At 41.2% G+C, this 22,089-nt stretch overlaps 3 protein-coding genes across 4 annotated transcripts in view; 2 read left to right on the top strand and 1 right to left on the bottom strand.

The window, feature by feature from the left end:
* Window positions 1–4,839, top strand: part of LOC133111748 (RNA polymerase II elongation factor ELL2) — a 42,799-nt gene extending 37,960 nt beyond the window's left edge. For both annotated transcript variants that reach the window (XM_061222317.1, XM_061222318.1), the window contains one exon: window positions 26–4,839. In XM_061222317.1, coding sequence (XP_061078301.1) covers window positions 26–136 — 111 coding nt within the window. In that variant the 3' untranslated portion in view covers window positions 137–4,839. The remainder of the gene's footprint in view (window positions 1–25) is intronic.
* A 1,206-nt stretch (window positions 4,840–6,045) lies between these two features.
* pex11a (peroxisomal biogenesis factor 11 alpha) lies at window positions 6,046–8,667 on the bottom strand. Its single transcript, XM_061221901.1, has 3 exons — window positions 8,264–8,667; window positions 7,817–7,932; window positions 6,046–7,581 (listed from the first exon to the last, which is right to left on the bottom strand). The coding sequence occupies exons 1-3, from the start codon at window positions 8,317–8,319 to the stop codon at window positions 7,013–7,015; spliced, it is 741 nt and encodes a 246-aa protein (XP_061077885.1). The 5' UTR covers window positions 8,320–8,667; the 3' UTR covers window positions 6,046–7,012.
* The window catches only part of plin1 (perilipin 1), a 111,440-nt gene continuing 96,650 nt past the window's right edge, over window positions 7,300–22,089 (top strand). The window contains exon 1 of the mRNA XM_061221899.1: window positions 7,300–7,493. The gene's annotated coding sequence lies outside the window, so the exon portion shown is untranslated. The remainder of the gene's footprint in view (window positions 7,494–22,089) is intronic.

Below are 22,089 nucleotides of genomic sequence, written 5' to 3'. Positions count from 1 at the left end.
ACCCTCTCCCCTCTGACCTCTGCAGAAGTTTCCTGGTTACCGGGAAGAGAAGAGGCGCTGCGAGTATCTGCATCAGAAGCTGTCGCACATCAAACATCTCATCCTGGACTATGACCAAACACACACGCCTTCATAGTGGTGGCGCCACCTGTGGCATAGGAGGACCAAAAACACCCACCAGGGAGTTCCCCCACCCACTCAGCTGGTACCGAACACTGAGTTCTTCAAAGACACTAAATACCCCCCCCCCCCCCCCCCCCTTTCGCCCACACTTTATTCTTGTTCAGAGATCTGTGTTCAGGTGGCACGGGTGAAAAATTGTCATTTGTTTCTGAATCGGGGGAAAGACCACCTACTTGTGACCGACCCTTTACTGTGCGTGTTTCCATGGTAACGGCCGTGACGTTGCATAAGATTTAATTTATGGTGTGGAGATGAGCTGAAATGTTTTTACCCATAATGCTGTGTGTTGGACCGTGATGTACGGGGCCGTATTAGTGAGGAACTGCACGAGTTTGCAACGCAGTAGTCGTTCAGAAGTATAAACTGCCTGTTATCGGTTATCACGCTGCCTGATACGGTCGCGAGATTTAATTGTCTTTTAGTTTTTCCTGCAATTCTAAACTTTTTCTTGATTTAAAAAATTTTTGGAGCATAGATATGAATTGGGATGACGGTTTTCACAGAAAAAAAAAGATTCAAGTCAACATCTATTTGGAGTAACCGAGAAATAATGACATGCGCTGCAACTAATCTAGCATGAAGCATAATGGATGCAAATCTTAACCATAGTGCACCAGTCCAGTCAGATAGGTGTGTGTGTGTGGGTGCGTGTGTCTGCTTGTGAGAGTTCTGTAGACATCATTGTCATTCCCCACCATACCACAGTACAGAAGTAGATGTGAGCAATTGGAGCTGCCTTTCTATTTACCAAAGACAAAAATACAGAATGACCACTGTGGCTTCCTCCATGACACAATTTCAGGTCGCGATAATGGGCCAGATTCACAGACAGAGACTAAACCTAGTCCTAGACTAAATTCAGTCTCCATACAAAACTCCATTCAGTCTAGGACGAAGCTTAACCCGTGTCCGTGAAACCGGCCCAGTATGTTTTAAGTCGGTTTTATTTGGTATCTTTGTTTGCAACAAAATCAAATCATTGTAGTCTCTTGATAAACAATGACAGAAATTGTACCATAGATAGATTTTTAGAAGCTCAGTGATTTTAAATGATGTTTATTGAAGTTTGAAGGAGATTGGACCGGTACCCAACACCTTTTAACCTTTGAGAGTGGAATGGGTTCAAGCAGCTCATTTTACAACTGAAGTTTTGAAAGGTTTGGAAAGTGGCACGTATCCAGTCAGACTTTAAAAGGATTTCTGAAAGGAATATGCGCTATGGGCTGTGCTGTCCTGCGGAGAGGTTTCATGTCTCAGAAAGGAATGGTCTCCAGCAGTGAGAATCAAAGGCCGGTGATTGCTGTAGTTACGAAAACCTGTAAAAACGTTAAAATCTATCCAACTGAATACGTGATAACACTCAAAAGTGAAGACGCAAAGTGTAGCATCTGTCGCTCAGAGGGACAATAACGACTGGATGAGAAATTCTGTTGCCGTGTTGCTTTAATAAGCTAAAGAAAATGGAGGCTATGGTTTATTATTGTGTGTGGAAAAAGCCATTTGAATGCTCTAATCCTGTGTTAGGCCCGTTTTCCAGTGTATTGCTACTTGGCTGACAGTGTATTGGTTTAGCTGGTTGTGGCTCTTGATCATGCTGGCCATGATTCCAACCATTAGATCAGGGTTTTTCATGGACAGATGCCTTCAAGCCCCTCTCTCCCCCCCACAGCACACACACACACACACACACACCTAACCCTCTCAAAAAGTCCCTGATGCCCCAGAGATGTTTTCAACCGAACTCCACTGGTCTTGGTGGGATGCCTAAATGACTGAATGACTGGTTACTGAGGGTGCACCTCGTCTGATATTGGACCTCATTTGAAAACTAGTTATTCCCGCATTGAAGCTGTATTACAAAAGTTGATCGAGTTGATGATGAAGTTGCCAAAATATAGCTAATGGAGCGTTTTTTTCTAATGGGAAGTTATGTGTGCTCCGGCATGTAGACATTGGATTTGATGCCTTAAAAATGCCAGCCCACATAACAGAAGCTTCCAGAACTGCCTCACCAAATCCCCCAGAATCCTACTGACTCTACTCAGTTTGGGTCTTAAAGTCCAGTGTTAAAATGTAGGCTCCCTTTGCTTAGAGCATAGGAACAGTCTTAAGTGTTTTCCTCTTCTTCATTGGTCCAGGCTCTCTGGCCTCTTGTTATTAGTTTATTTTTTATTTTTATTTTTATTTTTTTTGTTTGCTTTGTTCCAAGCAGAAGGTTTTATTGGTTGCCTTTAAGTGATTTAGTCCATTGATACTGTCCGGGGTCACATGGGAGGAAGAGGCGGTTGACCCCGCTTACACAGGTTGTTCATCTCTGTTCGTATTGTCATTTATTTAAGTAATTTATTATTTTTGTTTGAAGGAGGTCCTAAATATAGTTTATTAGAGGCAAAACTATTTTTAATATAAATACAAATGTCCCCACTTTTCACTCCTTGACAACCAATACGATTGATAAATTAATTAATCTCTGGGATTTTAACCACTCCAAAAGCATCATAGTTTCAGCCATTTTATGTCTCACAGGAAACATGTAAAATGGATGATTGGAAGCAATCAACAAACAGGTTCAAATTGGAGCATTTGTAAAGCCCAAAATGGTATTTGCCGCCATATATTTGGGGCCTGATTTACTAAGACGTTTAGCCCAGGCAAAACCAATGTAACCAAACCAAAGTAACACAACCAATGATTGGTCAAGGTATTTGTTTTGCACCAATCATTGGTTGTATTATTAGTTTTGCGTGTGCTAAAATATTCATGAATTGGCATTAACTAATGTAGTTGTTAACATGAATTAATGATGGACAAATACATTAATTAAACATGAAATTAACTTTTCATTAGTTAATGCATTTGTTAACAACTAACATACATTCATATATATACATTATCAAACCATAGGATTCACTTCTAATTAGTTAACCATTAACAAATACATTAACTGAATTTTTAATTCCAATATGAATTGGCAATAACTAATGTAGTTGTTAACATGAATTCATGATGTACAAATACATTAACAGAGCTGTACAGATTAACTTCTGAGTAGTCGTTAGTAAACAACTACATTAGTTCATGCCTTATTGTAAAATGTGATCTTTGTCTTAGTAAAACAGGTCCTTGGTTTGCAATTTAAATCCTTCTGTCACTCGCTCTATGTACGTCCTTACAAGCAGTTTTCTAAAGTAAGGTTCGGTTGCTATGCTGTGACTGCAAGTTGGTGCTGCTGTTGGCAGTGAACAAAATAGTGCTGAGACATTTTAGATGCATGGAGCAGTCCCGGTCATTTATTATTAGGATCTATAATTAAATAATACTGTTATTGGAGAGAAGTGCGGGTATTTCCCCCAGTCTATCTGCGGTTTGTGAGTATCCCTTGTCATACGCCTACTCGCTACTCATTGCCATCCTGTGAAAAAAAAAAATATATATATTTTTTTTGGTGAGGCGATTATCCTTTTTGCATTCCTGAAACAAATCCTTTTTTTATATTCATGGGATTAGTATGAGCTAGCCTGGCCTGGCTGAGTTTTCACAAGTGGCCAGTGCCCCTGATCAGTTGATCTGCAGTCAGCAATCTGTGAAATAATCAATCTTTTCGATGTAGAAATGTCTGCCAGGCGCAGGTCTTGTGAAAGGGAAGATGCCTTTGCGTACCTTTTAGTGTCAGTGTTGCACACTACAGAAACGTTCTCCGAAATAAACGCATCCTGAAGTGAGGCCAATACGGACAAGCAGCTGCCTGCTAGAAGTGTTGGGAAGAAAGGGGCATCACAAACCCGAAAAACGTTCACGGCCTTCGCGTTTCACAGCGCGATAAAGCCGTTCGATGGGTTTGTCCAAGTTAAGTGATTGACTACACACGGTACAGTAGCCCAATCCCATTGGAGGGTTTGTGATATCTCACTCTCCTATTGCTACCCGAGCTCTGATTCGTCCTCGGCAAAATACAGGCGTATACAGTGAAATGCAGGCGGTAGTGTCGGTGCCTTCTCTTGGAGTTCTGCGGTAGAGCCGTTTCACATACAGTGCGTCACAAAACCTAAAGTGTGGCTTGACGTAGAACAAAACATATGCACTCAAATGCATTGTGTCTCTTAATCGCATTTTACAAATGCATATTTCTTGTACAACATGGTATGGCGCTGAGGAAGAGGGTCTTTGTTATGCAACACTAACTTATTCCGAGTCTAAAGAGGAGGCATAACAAAGAACGTTTTATTTCTTTAGGGATATTTTTCTCTCATTTCATCTCTTTGGTGCATTATATTTGTTTATTTGTCGCTATTGGAAAAAGAATAAAGGTCTTTCATAGAAATATGGAGAGAAAAACATCTGCCATCATGTATAAACGTCAATGCATTATGTGAACTTGTAAGAAGGATCTGTGTAAAAGAAAATAATTTATTTCCTGTGTTGCATTTTACTTTTGCACAATTTTCTCAAGTCTTTCTGAAGGTTGACTGGCATTGTGATATGTTGGTGGCGAGGGATGATGAATATATTCAGTATATTTCTATATACATGTATATTTCTGATTTCCCCCTATTTTATTTCATTTTTTGAGGGTGTGCACCACCTTCATCTGCTCTTCCTTTGAAAAAACGTATTCATACTTAATGTTTCTGTACAATAAAGGTCTTTTCATCATGACTAGTCTTTCTTGTAATTGCTGTGCAATCCACCAGATGGCGGTATAGCACCAGAGAACACATTCGTGGAAGAAAACCTTATTCCGGCTGGTAACGTATCAGGTGTCCACTAAATTACCTCCAGTCTGGGGCAAATGACAGATTCCAGATCGTGTGATTTATGTATGGATATAATCCAGGCTGCAGAAATGATTCCTAGCCGATATCCTAGGCTGTGAAGAGAGGCTTTCCAAACTAAAGCAACCTCGCTGAAAATGGCCGTTATCATTTTCACAAAGGTCGGCCCAACTTTCAATTTGACTTCATTCGGAGGAGAGCAGTCACTACACAGGACAGGGGTGTATGTGTTGGTTGTGTGCGGGAAGGCAAAGTGCACTGATTATGTGTAGAATGACCGTGTGCTTGCGTAACACACACCTGTTTGTCATCTTGACATTGGAGCGTGTCGTTCCCACTCAGTGGGTTACAGAGATTAAGGCATAGTTCCGGAAGGAATATGAGAGAGAAAATCTGTTCTATGGAGTTAGAAACTGGCAAACCTTGTTTGAATGACCTTGTGCAACAGGGACAGAGGGTAAGGTGAGAGAGTGGCTGAATCACCCGAGAATGCCGCGCTGAACACTGAGGATGACGAACCCGGACGAGTAAGTGCTCTTCTAAGGATGCGCTACAGATGGCTCAAAGGCACTAAAAGCCCGCGATGAGTAACCCTGATCACAGAAGTGATTCAGCGTTTCCTGCGTTATTGCACAGGGCCGACGTCGTGTATAAATCCGTAATGCCGTGACGCGGTCGAGGTTTGTTCAGTTGTTTTGAAGTGGATGCTTGTTTACTGCATTGACCATCTGCTCAAATATGAGAACTTACATTTGAAGAGACCAGTCTCCCCAACACAAAAGAAAGATCAAAGACCTTGGTCAACCAACTGCAGTATTTGCAACTGCAATAATTGCATGATTCATTCCAGGTTCTTGAGGGGGACTGATTAAGTAATAGTGCATCTGGTGTTAGAAAATTCCTTGTATATCACCTTCTTACACCTCTCTAAGCACACTCACCAGTCCTGAGAATGTGCACTGTAAATGAAATAAACTAGAAATTTGAATTTTAAATCGGCTCAGCATACAAACATACTTTTAAATGACAGGTCTTGGGCTTTCTTAACATACATAAAAGGTGCTTAAGAACCGAAGCATTGCAGCTCACAGATTTTTGTGCAGTTCACTTGCATACTGTAGGTGTTTATTACTTTGAGTAGTGCACATCTACATTACTGCATCACTGTTTCACAGGTTAATTTGACAGCTTTGAGTACAAGAGCAGGGGCCACACAATGGTGAATATCCTGATGATAATAAATACATTAGAAGACATACATTAGAAGATGTGATGAACTACTTACACATTGTGTCAGATAAGAAAAAATGTTGCATTGATTTGTTATAGTGTTCAAACCATGGTACTGTAGAAGATATTGCTGATCAATAAAAGATGCTGCTGTCTGGAGGTAGAATCTGTGCAGAATAACCCAAGTGTAAATAATGACAGTGTATGTAACTGACACATTGTGCTGCACTCAGAATGAGTTTCCCAAACTGGGTCCAGATGAAATCACCCGTTTTGGTTTACTCGTCCTTGGTAATACTGTGATCATCAAAATTATTACATATGTATATTGCACTAAACGGCAAAAGGTTATACAGAAATCTGTAAGATTACCACATTTCCATGTAAGTTGAAAGTGTAAAAATACATACCAATCTCACCATCTAATTCAGGTAATGAGTCATCAGATGGAGATATAGACAAAGGGGTTTGGGAAACCCAGTTCTACAGTGCAGTCTCTGAATATGAAGTTTCACAGTATCGGATTTCGGTTTCTTATGTTTCTAGTAAGACAGTAAGCTTTTCACCTTCTATTCCCCTGTCAGTGAGATGCATACGACTGGCAGTGCTAGCTATCACTACCTTCTGAGCACTAAAGTCCTGCAAATAAATCTAATTCCATGGTTCCCTCTCTATCGGTTGAGTCCACTGGAGCTACTGCGAGACTGTATTACAGCAGGCCTGAGAAAGACAAATATTAGTTATGACCTGAATGTCTTATGCTTGTTTTGACTCCAGTGTTTTGACTACAAATCCCAGTGGTCTCTTCACCAGGCATGGTCATGCGATCAAGGTTTAATTCTCAAACCAGGCTTCAGGAGTGACAGTATGCCCAAAAGGGATGACACAAGACCACAGAACCCAACCACACCAGCATTGGTCTGGTATATACCCAGTCGGTCCATTGGTATAAAGAGGTCGCATACATTTTTCAAGGTGTCAAGAACAACTTGGGGGTGGGTTTTGAGGCTCTCGTATAACAGGAATAAAAAAGCGTCAAGCTCCGGAATAATGACGCAGGCCACATCTTGTTGTTCGTTAAGGTGTTGGTGGACTTTCTGCTGGTACTGCCTGTCTCGCGCTTTCTGCACCATGATCTGCGCGATTACATAGGCATCCCGCGTGAGACTCATGACCAAAGACAGGAAGTACAAACGAGAGGCGTTGAAGCTCCAGCGCTCCTTGTCGAGGTCACGAACGAGCCCGACGGTCCTTGCCCACAACACGTTGTCGCAGATGAAATAGAGGGCCCGGTTGAGGTTGGCCACGGTAAGGCAAAGGCGTAGCACTGGGTCTGAGAGTTGCATTGTTCTTCTGGCCGCTTGGACGGAGCTCACAGTATTTCCAAGGCGGAACACTTGAAACGACAACACAAAAGGATGAGTTTTTAATTTAGGCTATCCTACAAATATGCTTGCTCTACAATCATGAAAACACATGCTTTTATAAAATGCACCACAGTACTGCTACATATCAAGAATATTTACTATTTTAAATGAAAAGTAAATGTTGATAACCATTGCTGTTTGTATATATAAATGGAAGCTTACAGTGAGCTACTCATATGCTTTCCAGCAAGTATTGTGACTTACATTTCCTTCCTGAACTCATGTTGGACTCTAGAGTTTGGAGCTTCTTCAGTAGTTCTTTTCTTGCGGACTTATTCCGCAGTAAATATTTAACAAAAGCACATGCATACTGTGTTGCCCTGAAAGAAAACGGTAAGATTTATCAGCAATATGGCGCAAACACGGTGTAAACCAGTTTATTAATCAACAAATTAATTCGTGCAATAGCAGTTCTTGCCGTTCCTCTCGATAGATTTTAAAACTTGGCCTAAGCTAAGGCACTCAAGTCGAATCATGTTTTGCTTGAGAGAACGTGCTCGACACAAGACCTATAAACAGGGGGGCGTGGCAGTGACATGATCTCTTGTATCAAACTTAGCTTTTCAAGAAAAATCGAATGAATTTTCTAATTGCAAGCTAGTTGAGAATTTGTTGGCATGTACCCACAACTTCCTAGGAAACCAAACTCACCTGAAAATGCGATCCCTTCCTTGGCTCTGGTTTGCAAACTGTGTAAAAGTATCCATTGCACCCTCGTGTTTCTCTTCACAAGTTCAGAATGTGCACGCTATCAACGAAAGAATCATCAAATATCGCTAGAATAAGACAAATCCCTTTAAACGGACTGTTACAAAAGGAATGTGGTTAGCAAACACGCTTAGCAAGCAATCCTGTCATCTAGTTATCTAACTAGAACGTGTCCGCCCACGGAGTTCTGATGCACACAGACACGGAGGAAACAAAGTCACACCGATAAGATTTGTTTCTTGCATAATGCATTATTGAAATGTATTTCGTATTTTATGCAGACCTTATCAATGTACTAAATTTTGCTGCCATATAACTAAACGGATGTAAACTAGAATGTTAAATTAATTTAGTTTTTGCCGGTTAACTTAAACGGGTCACTTATAGCCTGGCTGCATGGCTGTACACATGCTTAAATAAATAAATAAAAACTGGGCAAAAATAACATACATTTTATCGAAATTAGATCTCTTAATATGTATGTTTTAAAATGAACGAGTACTGAATTTAAACACGCCAAATGCTTATCAATCAATTTAATTAAAACGCTACGCAGTCCTAGTTGTACTAGGGAACTTTCGAATCGTCGGACAATGCAGACGCTTCCTGCTTGATCTTCAATGGTTTGCCCCGTAGCACCTGATCCTGGATCAGTGTTAACATTTCACTCCTACCCTTGAAGCAGGATTACGGGTATAAAAACGGACCAGGCGTGCTCATACTCGGGAGTGATTTTGTGTATTTCAGAGGCTCGGTTATGAAATTAGCAAGCCGGCTATGCTTCCCAACCTGCACCTGTGATGTAGTGATGTGGGGTAATGAGGTGTAAATTGTGTGAATTGTATGCTACTCTTTACCACTGTGCGGGCTATGTTACTGTCTTTAGTAACTGGACCAGTAATATTTGCTGCATGCTTGAAATTTGTTTCATCCTTTGTGACTTAATTCTCATAAGATGGAGGCTGAACTCCTTCATTGAGCCTATCAAGATGGCCACCTAAATCTTTAGGCTCTATGGCTTCATCTGGTGTCGAAATGGTAGAACTGCAGTGACATTTCCAAACCGCTATATATCAGGGCTATATTTTCACTTCAACCCAAACAAGCACACCTCATTCAACAGCTAAATATTTAATCAAGCTGCTAATTGGTAGAATCAACTATGCCAAATTCAGGTTGAAATGTAGAGGGGCCTGCTTCCTCAGGTGCCACAGCGGTTTGATTGGGGAGGTTTGTTGCTTTGCACTGATGAAAGTACAAAGTTCCATTAACCCCCGGTCCTACTGGTCTTTTGACTATTTGGTAAAACCTGTCTTGTACATCTCGACAGTGATGATATTACATTACATTACATTATTGGCATACGCTCTTACCCAGAGCGACATACAGTTGATTGGACTAAGCAGGAGACAATCCTCCCCTGGAGCAATGCAGGGTTAAGGGCCTTGCTCAAGGGCCCAACGGCTTTGCGGATCTTATTGTGGCTTATTGTGGCATTACATGGCCGACAATATATTACATACATTATTTGCCAGGTGCTGTTATCCAGACCAACATATGAAGGTGTAGAACATCAGTGTAACATTCGGGAATATAAAAATGCAGTATCACCAAGAAGGCACAGGCACTCATTGTACAATATTAACCTAACAAATAAAGAAAGTGCCACTCTATAAGTAACTTATTTTACAGGTCCAAAAACCATAGGTTATCTAATAATGGTCAGGGGAGCAATGTTGAGTCATAGGTGGTTGTAGATCAGACAAGGTCTGATTGTAGAGGCTGGGAGGCCAGCAAGGAGGGAGTTACAGTAGCATAGACGGCAGATGAATCTGCATGTCGGGCAAACTGCCACAATGATAGTTTGTTGCCAAGTACCACTCTGAGATTCCTGGCAGATGAAGACTGTGACCCCGTGATGCCCTGTGCGTGAAGGATAGGTCTGTGCTCTCAAGTTGCAATCAAGGTTGTATCAAAAACCAGGAGTTCTCTTTCCAAACAAGACTGCAGTAATTTGAAGAAAAAAAACTTCACAGTGGGTTTGGAAACTTTACCAATAACAGTTAAGAAATCGTGCTATCATCATAAAGATGTATTTTGCTTATTGTAGAGAGCTGTAATTGTGTCATAACAATAACATAACATCTTTGTTAGATCTAATTGAAAGCACTTGGAGAAATACAGTGGCTTCAGAAAATATTCAGACCCATCACTTTTTTTTGCACACATTTTTTTGTGCATTTGGCAAAACCTTACTTGTACATCTTGACAGTGACAATATTACATTACATGGCAGACAGTACATTTTTCTTGCTTTAATTATTATTGAGATATACTCTATCTAGAAGTTGATTGGACGGTTCACCTTACAGCATGACAATGACCCAAAGCATGCAGCCAAGGCAATGTTGGAGTGACTTTAGGACAAGTCTCTGACTGTCCTTGAGTGGCCCAATGAAACCCCATAGAACGTCTGTGGAGAGACCTGAAGATGGCAATTCACAGATGTTTCTCATCCCACCTGAGGGAGCTTGAGGAGATCTGCCGGGAAGAATGGGATAAACGTCCCAAATCCAGATGTGCAAAGCTTGTAGAGACTTACCCAAGAAGATGTAATTGCTGCCAAAGTGGCTTCTGCAAAGTACTGAATTAAGGGTCTGAATACTTGAAGGATTTCCGTTCTTGATTTTGAATACATTTTTCTACAGTGTCTAAGTGTTTTGGAGGACCATTTCTGCTCGCAGCCTCTCTCTACTTCCTTCTTTTGCGGAGTGAGTGAGTCTTTGTGCCACAGGTAATGTGGTAATTGACCAGTGAAAACAGAAAGGTTATCATTGTCATTTCCACCAGATGTACAGAATCATTCACTTTGCCTTCAGTCGCTATCTTAATCATATTCACACAAAATGAATAAAAGCAGAAAAGCAGGTGTTGGAACAAGTGAGTGTTATTAAAAAAACCCCCATAGCCAGTCGTAATTTTCCACAACTACATTTCTGCCATATTCTAGCAAGCATACCCAAACCCTGTAACAAAATACACAGTACCAGAAACAGGGATTGCGATATAAATCATTTTTAGGTTTATCACGGCAGACACATAACACAGCACTTTGCTCTGCATTACTCAATGACCTTTTAGTCAATGAAGTTTGCAACACAGTCAGCAGGCCATCAGGGCTGGAGGTTATGGTGTTTCTCTGAATACGTTTGGAGGAACATGATGGAGGGTCATGTGGCACTAGCAAGTCTGATATTGCCCCAGAAGGCATTGCTAACATTCCTCCTGCAGTTGCAAAAGAGGAACTTTGATCCCAATTCATGTCCTGGATTCAGTCAAGAATACATTTCAATACTGTAGGAGCTCAGTGTTGAAGAACTTGAATTTGATTAATGTTGGGTCATTCCAACAGTTCATTGCGACACCCAGCAAACTTAAAATGGCTCTAAAAAGAAGTACGAAGCTCAGATTTTCAGGAATTTTATATCTCATAATTGTCTATCAATGCACAGAAAAAGAAGAGGTGCTGTGGTTCAACCTCCTGGAGTTGGCATGGAATGGCCCTGTTGCGATGCGTGTAAACTTGCGTGCTGTGTGTATTTGTAATGACTTCCATCCATCGCTGTAAAGCTTCTTAAGCTGACCGGTGCTGTGTAAATGCAGTACATTCTCATTCAATGTATGAGTGTATTAAGTCTGCTGAAGTAGCTCACTGCTTGATTGTCATTACATTATCATGAGGCTGTCTAGTGTTCAGTGTTCTCATTTAGTTGCATCTACTGTAGACTTCAAATAGTCCATGGTAATTGGACACTATTCATTTCAACCATCTACTTATTATTACTAACGTTTCAAAACTTTCTAGATTAGGACATTTAAAAACTGAACAGTAATTAAGAGCCAGGCCAAACTAACTGCAGTTTGGATTTCTATGTTGCTTGGAATGTCTACCGAATTACATTTTGCTATAGGACATTATTTGGACATCTGCAATGCAAAGGTATGAGGGACAGTATGGATTACTTCTGCTGAAGCTACAGATGAAAAGTATTGAGAAAATGAAATGAATGATCCTGACGCAGGGGCTGGCCCTGCAATGTTCTGGTACATTGCTGAATATGGCAGTTCATTATATTTAATAATATTTTCTAAGCAGTGAACCAAGGACGCAGGTCGGTTGATTTGTCATATATTTGTATTTTTTTTAAGAGTAGGAGACATGAGCTTTTTAAATATTTGCCTCTCAAATGCCACATTGGACCACTGAAAATGTCAATCGAGTTGAATTGTGTGATGTGTATAATTGCATTAGTTCAGGGCCAGCCAACGTTGACGTGATGCAGAATATACAGCCAATTTTCAGGCATAACTAAATATTTGTCTCATCTTCTGCATAATTACCTATTCAAACCAGCAGGGGGCAATCTTATAGTTTACATTTTGACAGGGAAAAGTAGAAGGAACTGATTCTGTTTGCCTACTGCAAGGTTGTGGGATATGGCACTACCTGTGTGCAAGGTTTGGCTAAGTACAGAACAATGGAGCCAGATCAAAGTGCTTTAAACCAGTTTGAAAACCTGCAATGCACATTTAAATTAATTTTGATACCATGAACTAAAAACTTAACTGATGATTCTAAATTAGCTGTAGGCAGCAGCATATGCAGGACATACATTTCTCGTGGGCTTGAAGGAACATTTCTATTGTATGTTTTTGATTGGCGCAGACGGTCAATCATTACTTCGCTGGACAAGTTGCTTTGGAGTTACCTGAGGCGTGGTCTCTTGCTTCAGACAGAAACCACACAATAAGCTCAGATACCCATCATTGCAAAGCCAAAGGTTTGTCAGAAAGTGCTGTGAACATGTGAAATATCCTTCTTGGAATACAAAATCTGAGTCAATCGAATAAAACCAAAATAATATTCAAGAAATTGTGTATTTTATGATTGTTTTTAATGGATGGGGCACAAGGATTGTAAAGTTCAGTGCCTAGCGAACTTCTGTCAATGTAATTACCGCGTTCAGTTTCTCAAACCTTCAAAAGGAAGAACATCTCTTTGCTTCTTAGTTTATCTGGCATCTGGCATATAAATGAAAGGGCAAAGATAGTGTGCAGTCTTTCTAACATGCGCTGTTGATTTGCACCTCATTAACATTTGGGTGTGTGCTATGTTTACAGGTTATTTTGGGAAATTGAATTGCTTTTCCAAACTCACCTTGAATTATTATTGCGGTCCATAACCTGCTAGTTTCTTCCCCTTCAGTGAAGTAGGGGCATGACTTGTCACATTTTATGCATTTCAGTTTCAAATTTTAATTGAGCTGAGGGTAAGTGGTGTTGTTAGAGATTCACCTGCTGGGTTAAAACGATTTCAAATGTCGCACCAATGGTGAAAAACTCATTTATAAGAAGGTCAGAGTCCTGGGTCCATCGTATTGTACTCAAGTACTCAGACCTCATGCTGTAGGTGGGAACATATATACATCTTTAACATCTTTAGAGTTCTTTCTGCATTTGGTTATACTTACAGAGCGGAGGTCGGATTCTGTGTTTTTTATGGATGTTCTGCCTAAAGCCTGCCTTGTCCCTCTGTGCCATTTCTCCCCGCGGGCGTCAGGTGTACAGTGTCTCGGATTCAGCAGGTGACGAAAGCTTACTTGTATCAAGAGGCCAAACAAAAGGTGATCCGCCCGACAGTTGTCACAAACACTTTTCACTCCTGTCAGTCAGTCCTCGCTCCACCACATTCAGACTACAGAGAAGTTGGAAGATGAAGTACTAGATGGCCCCAAGTGCACCCTGTCATATTGAGTGAGAAGAGTTTCCGCAATACACAAGTCATCATCCATCCATCCATTATCTTAACCCGCTTATCCTGAACAGGGTTGCAGGGGGGCTGGAGCCTATCCCAGCATACATTGGGCAAAAGGCAGGAATCCTAGCCCTGGACCCTGGACCCTGGTCAGGTCGCCAGTCCATCGCAGGGCACACACACCATTCACTCACACACTCATACTGTGGGAGAAAACCGGAGTACCCAGAGGAAACCCACGCAGACATGGGGAGAAAATGCAAACTCCACACAGAGAGGCCCCAGCCGACCGGGATTCAAACCCAGGACCTCCTTGCTGTGAGGGGCCGTGCTACCCACTGCACCATCCGTGCCGCCACAATTTATCATCAATATTATTATTTTGCAGCGCTTAAAGTTGATTTAAAATGCTGGAACACTCTTCAATCTATTATAATGCTCCGTTTGACATTTGTTTTTGCTACCTATGGGTCCTTTTTTGAGTGTGTGAAAGAACGATGCTTTCAATCTGTCAGATTTCTCTCCCGGTATGAAACCAGCTGGGCTGGGTTTTGAAATTTGACTAATTTAATGGGATTTTAATGGTGCAGTATTGGCAGGCTTTATTCATGAACCAGGATGTAGAATAATCCTCAGACAAAATCAGTCTTTTTCCTTGGCTCTATTCCCAAGCTCCTGAGAACATTCCTCTAACTCCTCATGACTTGCTGCACCTTATTGTGGGTCCCAGCAGCATTTTACTCCCCGCTCAACCCATCCCATAATGTCCGGCACCTTCCGTTAAACCCCAGAACCTCCCCACTTCTATACCTATCTACAGTGCACCCACCGTACAAACCTTCATTGTTGAGTCTGTGAATGATCACATTAATGATTCCCGGGGCCAGATCAAATCTGGGCTAAGGGGGGCTGAATAGACAGCGAATCCCTGCTCCTCCAAACGGTCCCATAACTCCTAATGCCACCTGCTCTATCCGAACAGTGCACCTCGCACTGCAGTCTCACAATCAGCTCAATGTACGGGGTCCTCAACTATGACCCATTCTGTCATAATCAAGTCGGGACGGCTAATTTCACATGAATCGATGTTCATATAGAAATGTTAATTTTTGGCTGTTTTAGGTTTTCATCTCAATTTTGTAGAACGATATCTCAATTTTGTAGAACGAGTAAAAATATAGTTTTTAAGCTTTTGAATGCAAGATTTCCAAGTGAAGGTAACACTGGAGTTTCGTTAGTCCAATGTCAGTAGTCTCCCAGTCTCACCTAACTGTCGCCTCGAAACTTAGCCTATTTCTCAAAAACACGGTTCGGTGGTGCTCCAAATTAAACGGGACACAACTTCCTTGATATTCACGTTGGTATCGTTAGAAAGCTTACAGTCTCAAAATATGTTTAGGTGTCAATGTGATTGATTTTTTTTTATAGAGCTGGCCACAATTGCTCAAACTCAGGAACAGATTTTAAAACATTTACAAAAGTTAGTTCAAAGTTACCTTAGGATAGAAAACTTGGTAAATATAAAAATAATTGATGTGCATTATCTACTCTTTATTAAAGTAATAAATCATGATTAAAATGGGCAGAAAATGACATTGGTAATATCTTGAATTTGGGGAAGTATTCAGTGCGAGTGTAATTCGGTGGTCCTCAGTGCAGAGCATAATACATATGTATTCAGATTAAATAGGAACGTTCAGTATGTCCACAAACATCCCTGGTTCACTGGTGCAGCGATGTTTTTGTTTTCCTCCTTAAATAGCGTCCATAGGCCCGTCTCATTGCTACTGCGACGTCACCATTAATTTTGGAGGAAGCATATGAGTGCATCCAATTCCACTTCTCTGAAGAGTTTTGGAATGGTACAGTAAGTAGGCTGCTTGTGGTCCACTATTGTAGTGCGCTATTGTTTTTGAAAAGTACACTTGGGGGCAGATTTACGTGCATAAAACTCGCAGCGCAAAATGCGGCTTGACGAGGGTGTGTTGGTGCACTCGCAGTATAGCTTAAATTAACCTGTTATTTAGGAAGGCTACAGTTATTTACGCAATCAGCGAAAGGGACTGCCTACAAAACGTATTTTGTGAAAGAGGCCGACCTTAAAAGTTGCAGTTAAAAGGCATGTTTAGTGCATTGAATATATTCACTGCGTGTGGCAATATGCATGTATCGGCTGCCAAGTAAAAGCGTACCCATTGCGTATCCAGTCATATGGGGACGTCATCTTATATTTGAACTGGAGCGTAATTGGAGTAATAATAAGCGTAATTATGTGTATGTCTGGGTGTTTGTTACAGAAGTCCCAGGTGATTTTCTATTTTTATGGCTGTCCTTTTAATTCCCCGTTTCCTTTTCGCAGTTGCTTTGGAGGATAATTTATCAAAAGAAATCTCACACACTGTTTCCGAAATGGACAACAGCGATTAAAACAGCATATTGTTGCATTTAGCCTACTCAGTGACTGTCACTTTGGTTGAGCGTGTTATTTCAGTCATTACCCACTGCTTCACATGAGATATTGGTTAATTTAATACATTATTTAAAAAATATTTTCTGTGACAAACACCAAGCCTTAATTATTGCTTGGCTGCAATAATTAATTAATAGATACTATTAATAATCTGTTATTCTCTGTGGATTTAAATAGTGTGATTCTTGTTGCAAAGATTATTTCAGTGCCTCTTCGAAGCCTTGATCTGTGTCTGTCTTGCACCTCAGTTTACCCCTTCTCTTTAGACGCGGAGATATCTTATGCAGAATTCGACCCTGTGTAATTGCGTGAATTTTGAACTTTTGTATTCGGAACGGAATACATAATCATCCACACTTACAATATCCCCACCGTTTATTTGCGCAACCCACCCTTAAATGCATATGCAGTAAGGACAGAAGCGCATCGTGCAATGCGTGGAGTAGATATACACTCTATAAATAATTCTAGCCCCGTGATGATACATGCGACGCATGTTACCTGTGCAGAATGGCTCATATGTGTGTGTGACAATGGTCGCAAAAGGCTTAGTACATCTGGTCATAAATATGCAGCTTGCACACCACTGTGAGTGTGTTTGTATAGTGTAGTAATTGTTGGAATAGTACATGGGCATGAGAAATATGCAGCTCACACAATGTTGTGTACTATTGTAGTGTACTACTGTGTTTGAATAGTACACTAAATATGCAGCTTGCACAATGTATTGAGTGTACTATTGTAGTATAGCATTGTGTTGGAATAGTACACGGATATGAGAACCATCTGAAACCCTCCTTCCCTGGGTGACACTATTAATAGTGTCTTACCACCCAGCAGCCATGTTGTTGAGGTCCTTAATGTCTCCAGATGGGGAAATGACCTGCTCTTCAGTTTGGCCTGCTGATGCCTTTTCATGTAACACTTTAGATTAGAACCTGCGGCTTCCTGTAGGAACTGAACCACATCTATTGTGGCAAAATGGCTCCTTTACTCTCCCTTCTACTGCTTCAGTACATTGTTTTAACACTGCCTGACATCCTGAGACCCAAACCTGCTGTCCTGGGGCAACTCGTCCTGATTAAGTCTTTCTGTGGAAAGACACAATACATTGATGGATATCTCAGAGGACTTAAGGGAATCACAGGTGTGTGAGTGTGTGTGTGTGTGTGTGTGTGTGTGTGTGTGTGTGTGTGTGTGTGAGTGTGTGTGAGTGTGTGTGAGTGTGTGTGTGAGTGTGTGTGTGAGTGTGTGTGAGTGTGTGTGAGTGTGTGTGAGTGTGTGTGAGAGTGTGTGAGAGTGTGTGAGAGTGTGTGAGAGTGTGTGAGAGTGTGTGTTTCTGTGGGAGAGCGTATGTTGTGTGCGTGCGTGCGTGTATGTGCGTGTGCCAGGACATGACTAACTGATCTGTCGTAATGAATGCTGGGATGTGTAAACAAATTACCATGCCAATGGCTCCCCTTGTTTTTTTATTTCCATTGATGTATCATATCATTCCAATATAATCAATTATATATATCTAATATAAAGACTTAAAGAAGCCCTAATGACAGCAGAGAATAGATTCCACTGTATGTTCCTTCGTGTAATCTATTTGCACAGAGGCTTAGCTGTACTGTGAGCTGTGTTGTCATGGATCAAAAGAAAGAGTCATTGCCTGAGTCTCATTTTCTCCATTGTCCAAATGTTAACACGATGCGCACAAGTGGGAGTAAATATTGATCGAACTTCAAATTCAAGCCCTGAATCACGTCGCAGTCATATTGAAATGCCGTCTGTATGCTGACAGGCTAGGATTTCAAAGGCATCCAGCCATAAGCGAAAGGTGTTAATCTTGTAAGAATATATCGTATAATTACTCCGCAGTGAGACTGAGATGTCGTAAAGGGTGCGGTGGCAGGCTGGGTTGTAAAGTTTTGCTGGCAGGTATCCTGTCAGAACATTGCTAACGCGTGACTGGCGTGTCAGCTAAGGACAGATGATTCAGTGCCAAACTGAAAACATCCCCCAGTTAACCGAGGAGATGCAGCTGGTGTCCCGCCAGTGTGAGTAACAGGCTGTTCTCCAGACCTGGCCTGAGCAAAGTATCACCTGGGCATCAAGAGAGGGCACATACTGCTCATATTAACCCTTTAAGGCAGTGGTAACCAACCCTGTTCCTGGAGATCCACCATCCTTAGAACAGCTCATTCAACAGATCGGATCTTGTTGAGCTGATGATTAGTAGATTCAGGTGTAGCAAATTACGATTGAAATGAAAACCTACGGGATGGTATTTCTGTTTTCGCCTTAATATCAGAAATCAATTCTGACCGGAAAAACCAAGTGAGGTGAGTTAACTGTGTAACTAACTGCTTTAATTGTTCAACTAAGTGCCGAGTGACAAAAGAAACAGCATGTCCTACAGCTCTCCAGGGCCAGGAGTGAGGACCACTGGTGTAAGATCTCAAATATGTCATTAAAATGACATACTGAACATCGTAACAGTCACTGGTAATGTAAAGCAAGGGAGTAAGAGAACACATTTAAAAAGTATTCCAAAAATCCTACTCTTAACAGGCTAAATATTTTGTCAGGTTTAAAGAAAGTAAGATCTCTAAATAAAGCCTCTCTAAATCTTGTATCGATCAATCATCTTGAAAGGTGGTGTCATATTTAATTTAGCATGAAGTATTATTATTTTTAATGGTTTTTATTTTTTAAATGCCACCCCTATTCTTATTTTAGAAAATGGGTTGTTGGCATTCGACTTTGGATTGTATTGTTTGATATTTGTTGTGTTTGGCTAAAGAAAAAAACTCCACTCCTGCAGTTGAAGAATAATCATCATCATAACAACCCTGGTCTGAAATTTGTATTTCTCACCTATTTGCATTTTTAAAAATATCAAAAATCATATACACTCAGTGAGCAATTTATTGGGTAGATATGTACACTAGTGTGTTATTGCAAATATTTTATCATCCAATCATGTGCCAGCAACTAAATGCATAAAAGCATGGAGATATGATCAAGAGCTTCAGCTGTTTTTCAGGCCAAATGTCCGAATAGGGCAGAAGTGACTGACTGTGGAATGGTTGTTGATGCCAGACAGGGTGGTTTGAGGATCTCAGAAATTGCTGATCGCTTGCCTTTGTCACGCAAAATAGTCTCTAAAGTTTGTAGAGAATGGTGCAAAAACCAAAAAAAAATACAGTAAGCAGCAGTTCTGTGTCCAAAAAACATTGTTAATGAGAGGAGAAGGGCCAGACTGGTCAAAGCTGAAAAGATAAATAATATGTGCTTTGCATATTCCTGGTTTGATGAAGACACTTAAAAATAATGAAAGGTTTAATGTAACTGGACATTCCTCTGTACCTTTTCAGGTCAACTCCTAGGCTGAAATAGGAGTCTGGGAAGGAACCCAGCCCAAGGTATAGTTAAATATGTATAGTCTCAGAAATTGCAAGATATCTTTGCAAGATATTTATTCATTCAGCACTGACATTCCCAATGAACAAGATTGCTGGGAAGTAAAGTTGAGCAAGCGCTATGGACAGGCATGAAAAATGTTGTCCTTTTTGAATAATAATAATGTTGAAGTTCATCATCCTTGGACTTGATTAAGATGCAAAGTCAGCATCCCACAGGGTCTGGGTCAGATCCACTGTTAGAATATGTCTACGTAAGTGTGGCTAATGGGCCCCCGAATACTCAGCCCTCTCATTGCCCTTAATCCAAAGTTTTTCTCTTGAAGGTGCCACACTCAGTGACTTCTCCAACACGGGGCCAGTCACTGCAGAAGGCTTCCGGTGGCTTCCGGCATGCTGCTGGGCATGATGTGCCCTGCCCGAACGTATCGGACAGAGACCCAGGTCTGCTGCCAAAGCAGCACTACAGAATGCCTTCCACATGCATACTTTATACCTGGGCTTTCCAGTGAACGGGAAGGTTATGTGGAATATGCATGTAAATAAAACTCACTTCACTCTTCAGGTGGCGACTTAGACCAATGCTAATAATTTGATGCAATAAATGGCAGAGATTCTGAAGGCATCCACAGCACAATCTAAACCAGTATCGAGGACCCGGCCCTAGGCCCCCCTGATGAGAGATTGACGGGGGATGGGTTTGGAAGGAATGCATTGTTAACCCCTCGCACACGCCATCGAGGTGGTAGTAAGAACGCGCCTAAGAAGAAAAATATGTGGTTCAGAGATAATGAGCAGCCATACTTGTCAGTAGAGGAGTCTGAAGTCGGGGGACTTAGATTTAGGGTTTTAAGGAGCAAGGTTAAAGTTCTGACTGAGAATACCCCAACCCTACAGGGGAGGGGCACAATGCCTGGCTAAAACAAAAAAATAAGGAAAACGGAAGGGATGTCAATACCGAAAGAAGATTAAGAGGCTTCAAGGGCCTTCCTGATTATAGCACAAATAATTTATCGGATAGATTCAAAGGACTGACTATAGAAGAAGTTGGGGGATGATTTACACTCAGCTATTGGCTGGATGTCCTTTGTAGATCGCTTAAGGCGCCGCGGAGAGGTTGGTGGAGATGGTGGAGGGCACTAACTTCTGGCTTGTATGAAGTCAAAGTTTGGAGAGAGTCCAAGGAGAGATTATGACAGGGAGACAAATACCAGTGATGAATAGTGTGTTTTTCCACTCGTATATTAAGATGGTGGAAATTCCCAAACCGGAGGGGCACATGAGATAAAATATTGGGGAAATTTCTTTTGAGGTATGAGAAAATGACAGTTGGAAAAACAGAAATAATGAATATGGTCATTAAAAAAACAAGTTACATAAGAGATAAATGTCTTCCCGCTTGAAATATTGGGGACATTTCTTATCAAAATGGTAAACTTTTGTATGCAAAAAAAGATATATAAGGAATAAGCTTTTAGACCTTAGGGTGGGATCTTAGAATTTTGCCTCACAAGATATCTACGAGCTGTGAACTGCACCTGGAGGCCAACAGACGGGACACGGGGTTCCTCCACGCTACAGAACACCTTCCTGCTGGACCCACGCAAGAACCTGAAGCCTCCCCCCCTAACCTCAGTGTCAGTGAGGAGAGGCATATGCTGCGGCAGCACTGCAAAACCCCCGACGTGTTCGAAGACATACCAGTGCACATCCCATACAACAGGCAGGAGAAATACGAAGTGCAAAGTCACGTCTTTCGAAAGTCTGGGTCCTGATCCTGCCCCAGATTCCCAAACCAATGCAGCTGTTCAAAGAGCTCATCAACAGCAAGGAGGAGGGATCAAATCCCACAGAAAACGAGATGGCTATATTTAGGGCATGGGTGGTAATTATAATCTATATTACTTGTAAAAGTAGGAAAAGTAGTACATAGAAGTAATACATTTTAAGTTTCCTTTCATTTTTATGTCTTTTATTTTTTAGTAAGATACTAATATATACGATATAAATAAGTAGTAGACTTTAGGGGTGTTCGTACCCATTGTATTAATGGAAGTTCAGTAGCTTTTATCTC

The sequence above is a fragment of the Conger conger genome, chromosome 15 (genome assembly GCF_963514075.1).
Source record: "Conger conger chromosome 15, fConCon1.1, whole genome shotgun sequence".
In the NCBI taxonomy this organism is placed as follows: domain Eukaryota; kingdom Metazoa; phylum Chordata; class Actinopteri; order Anguilliformes; family Congridae; genus Conger; species Conger conger.
This window is presented reverse-complemented; position numbering and strand designations above follow the sequence as displayed.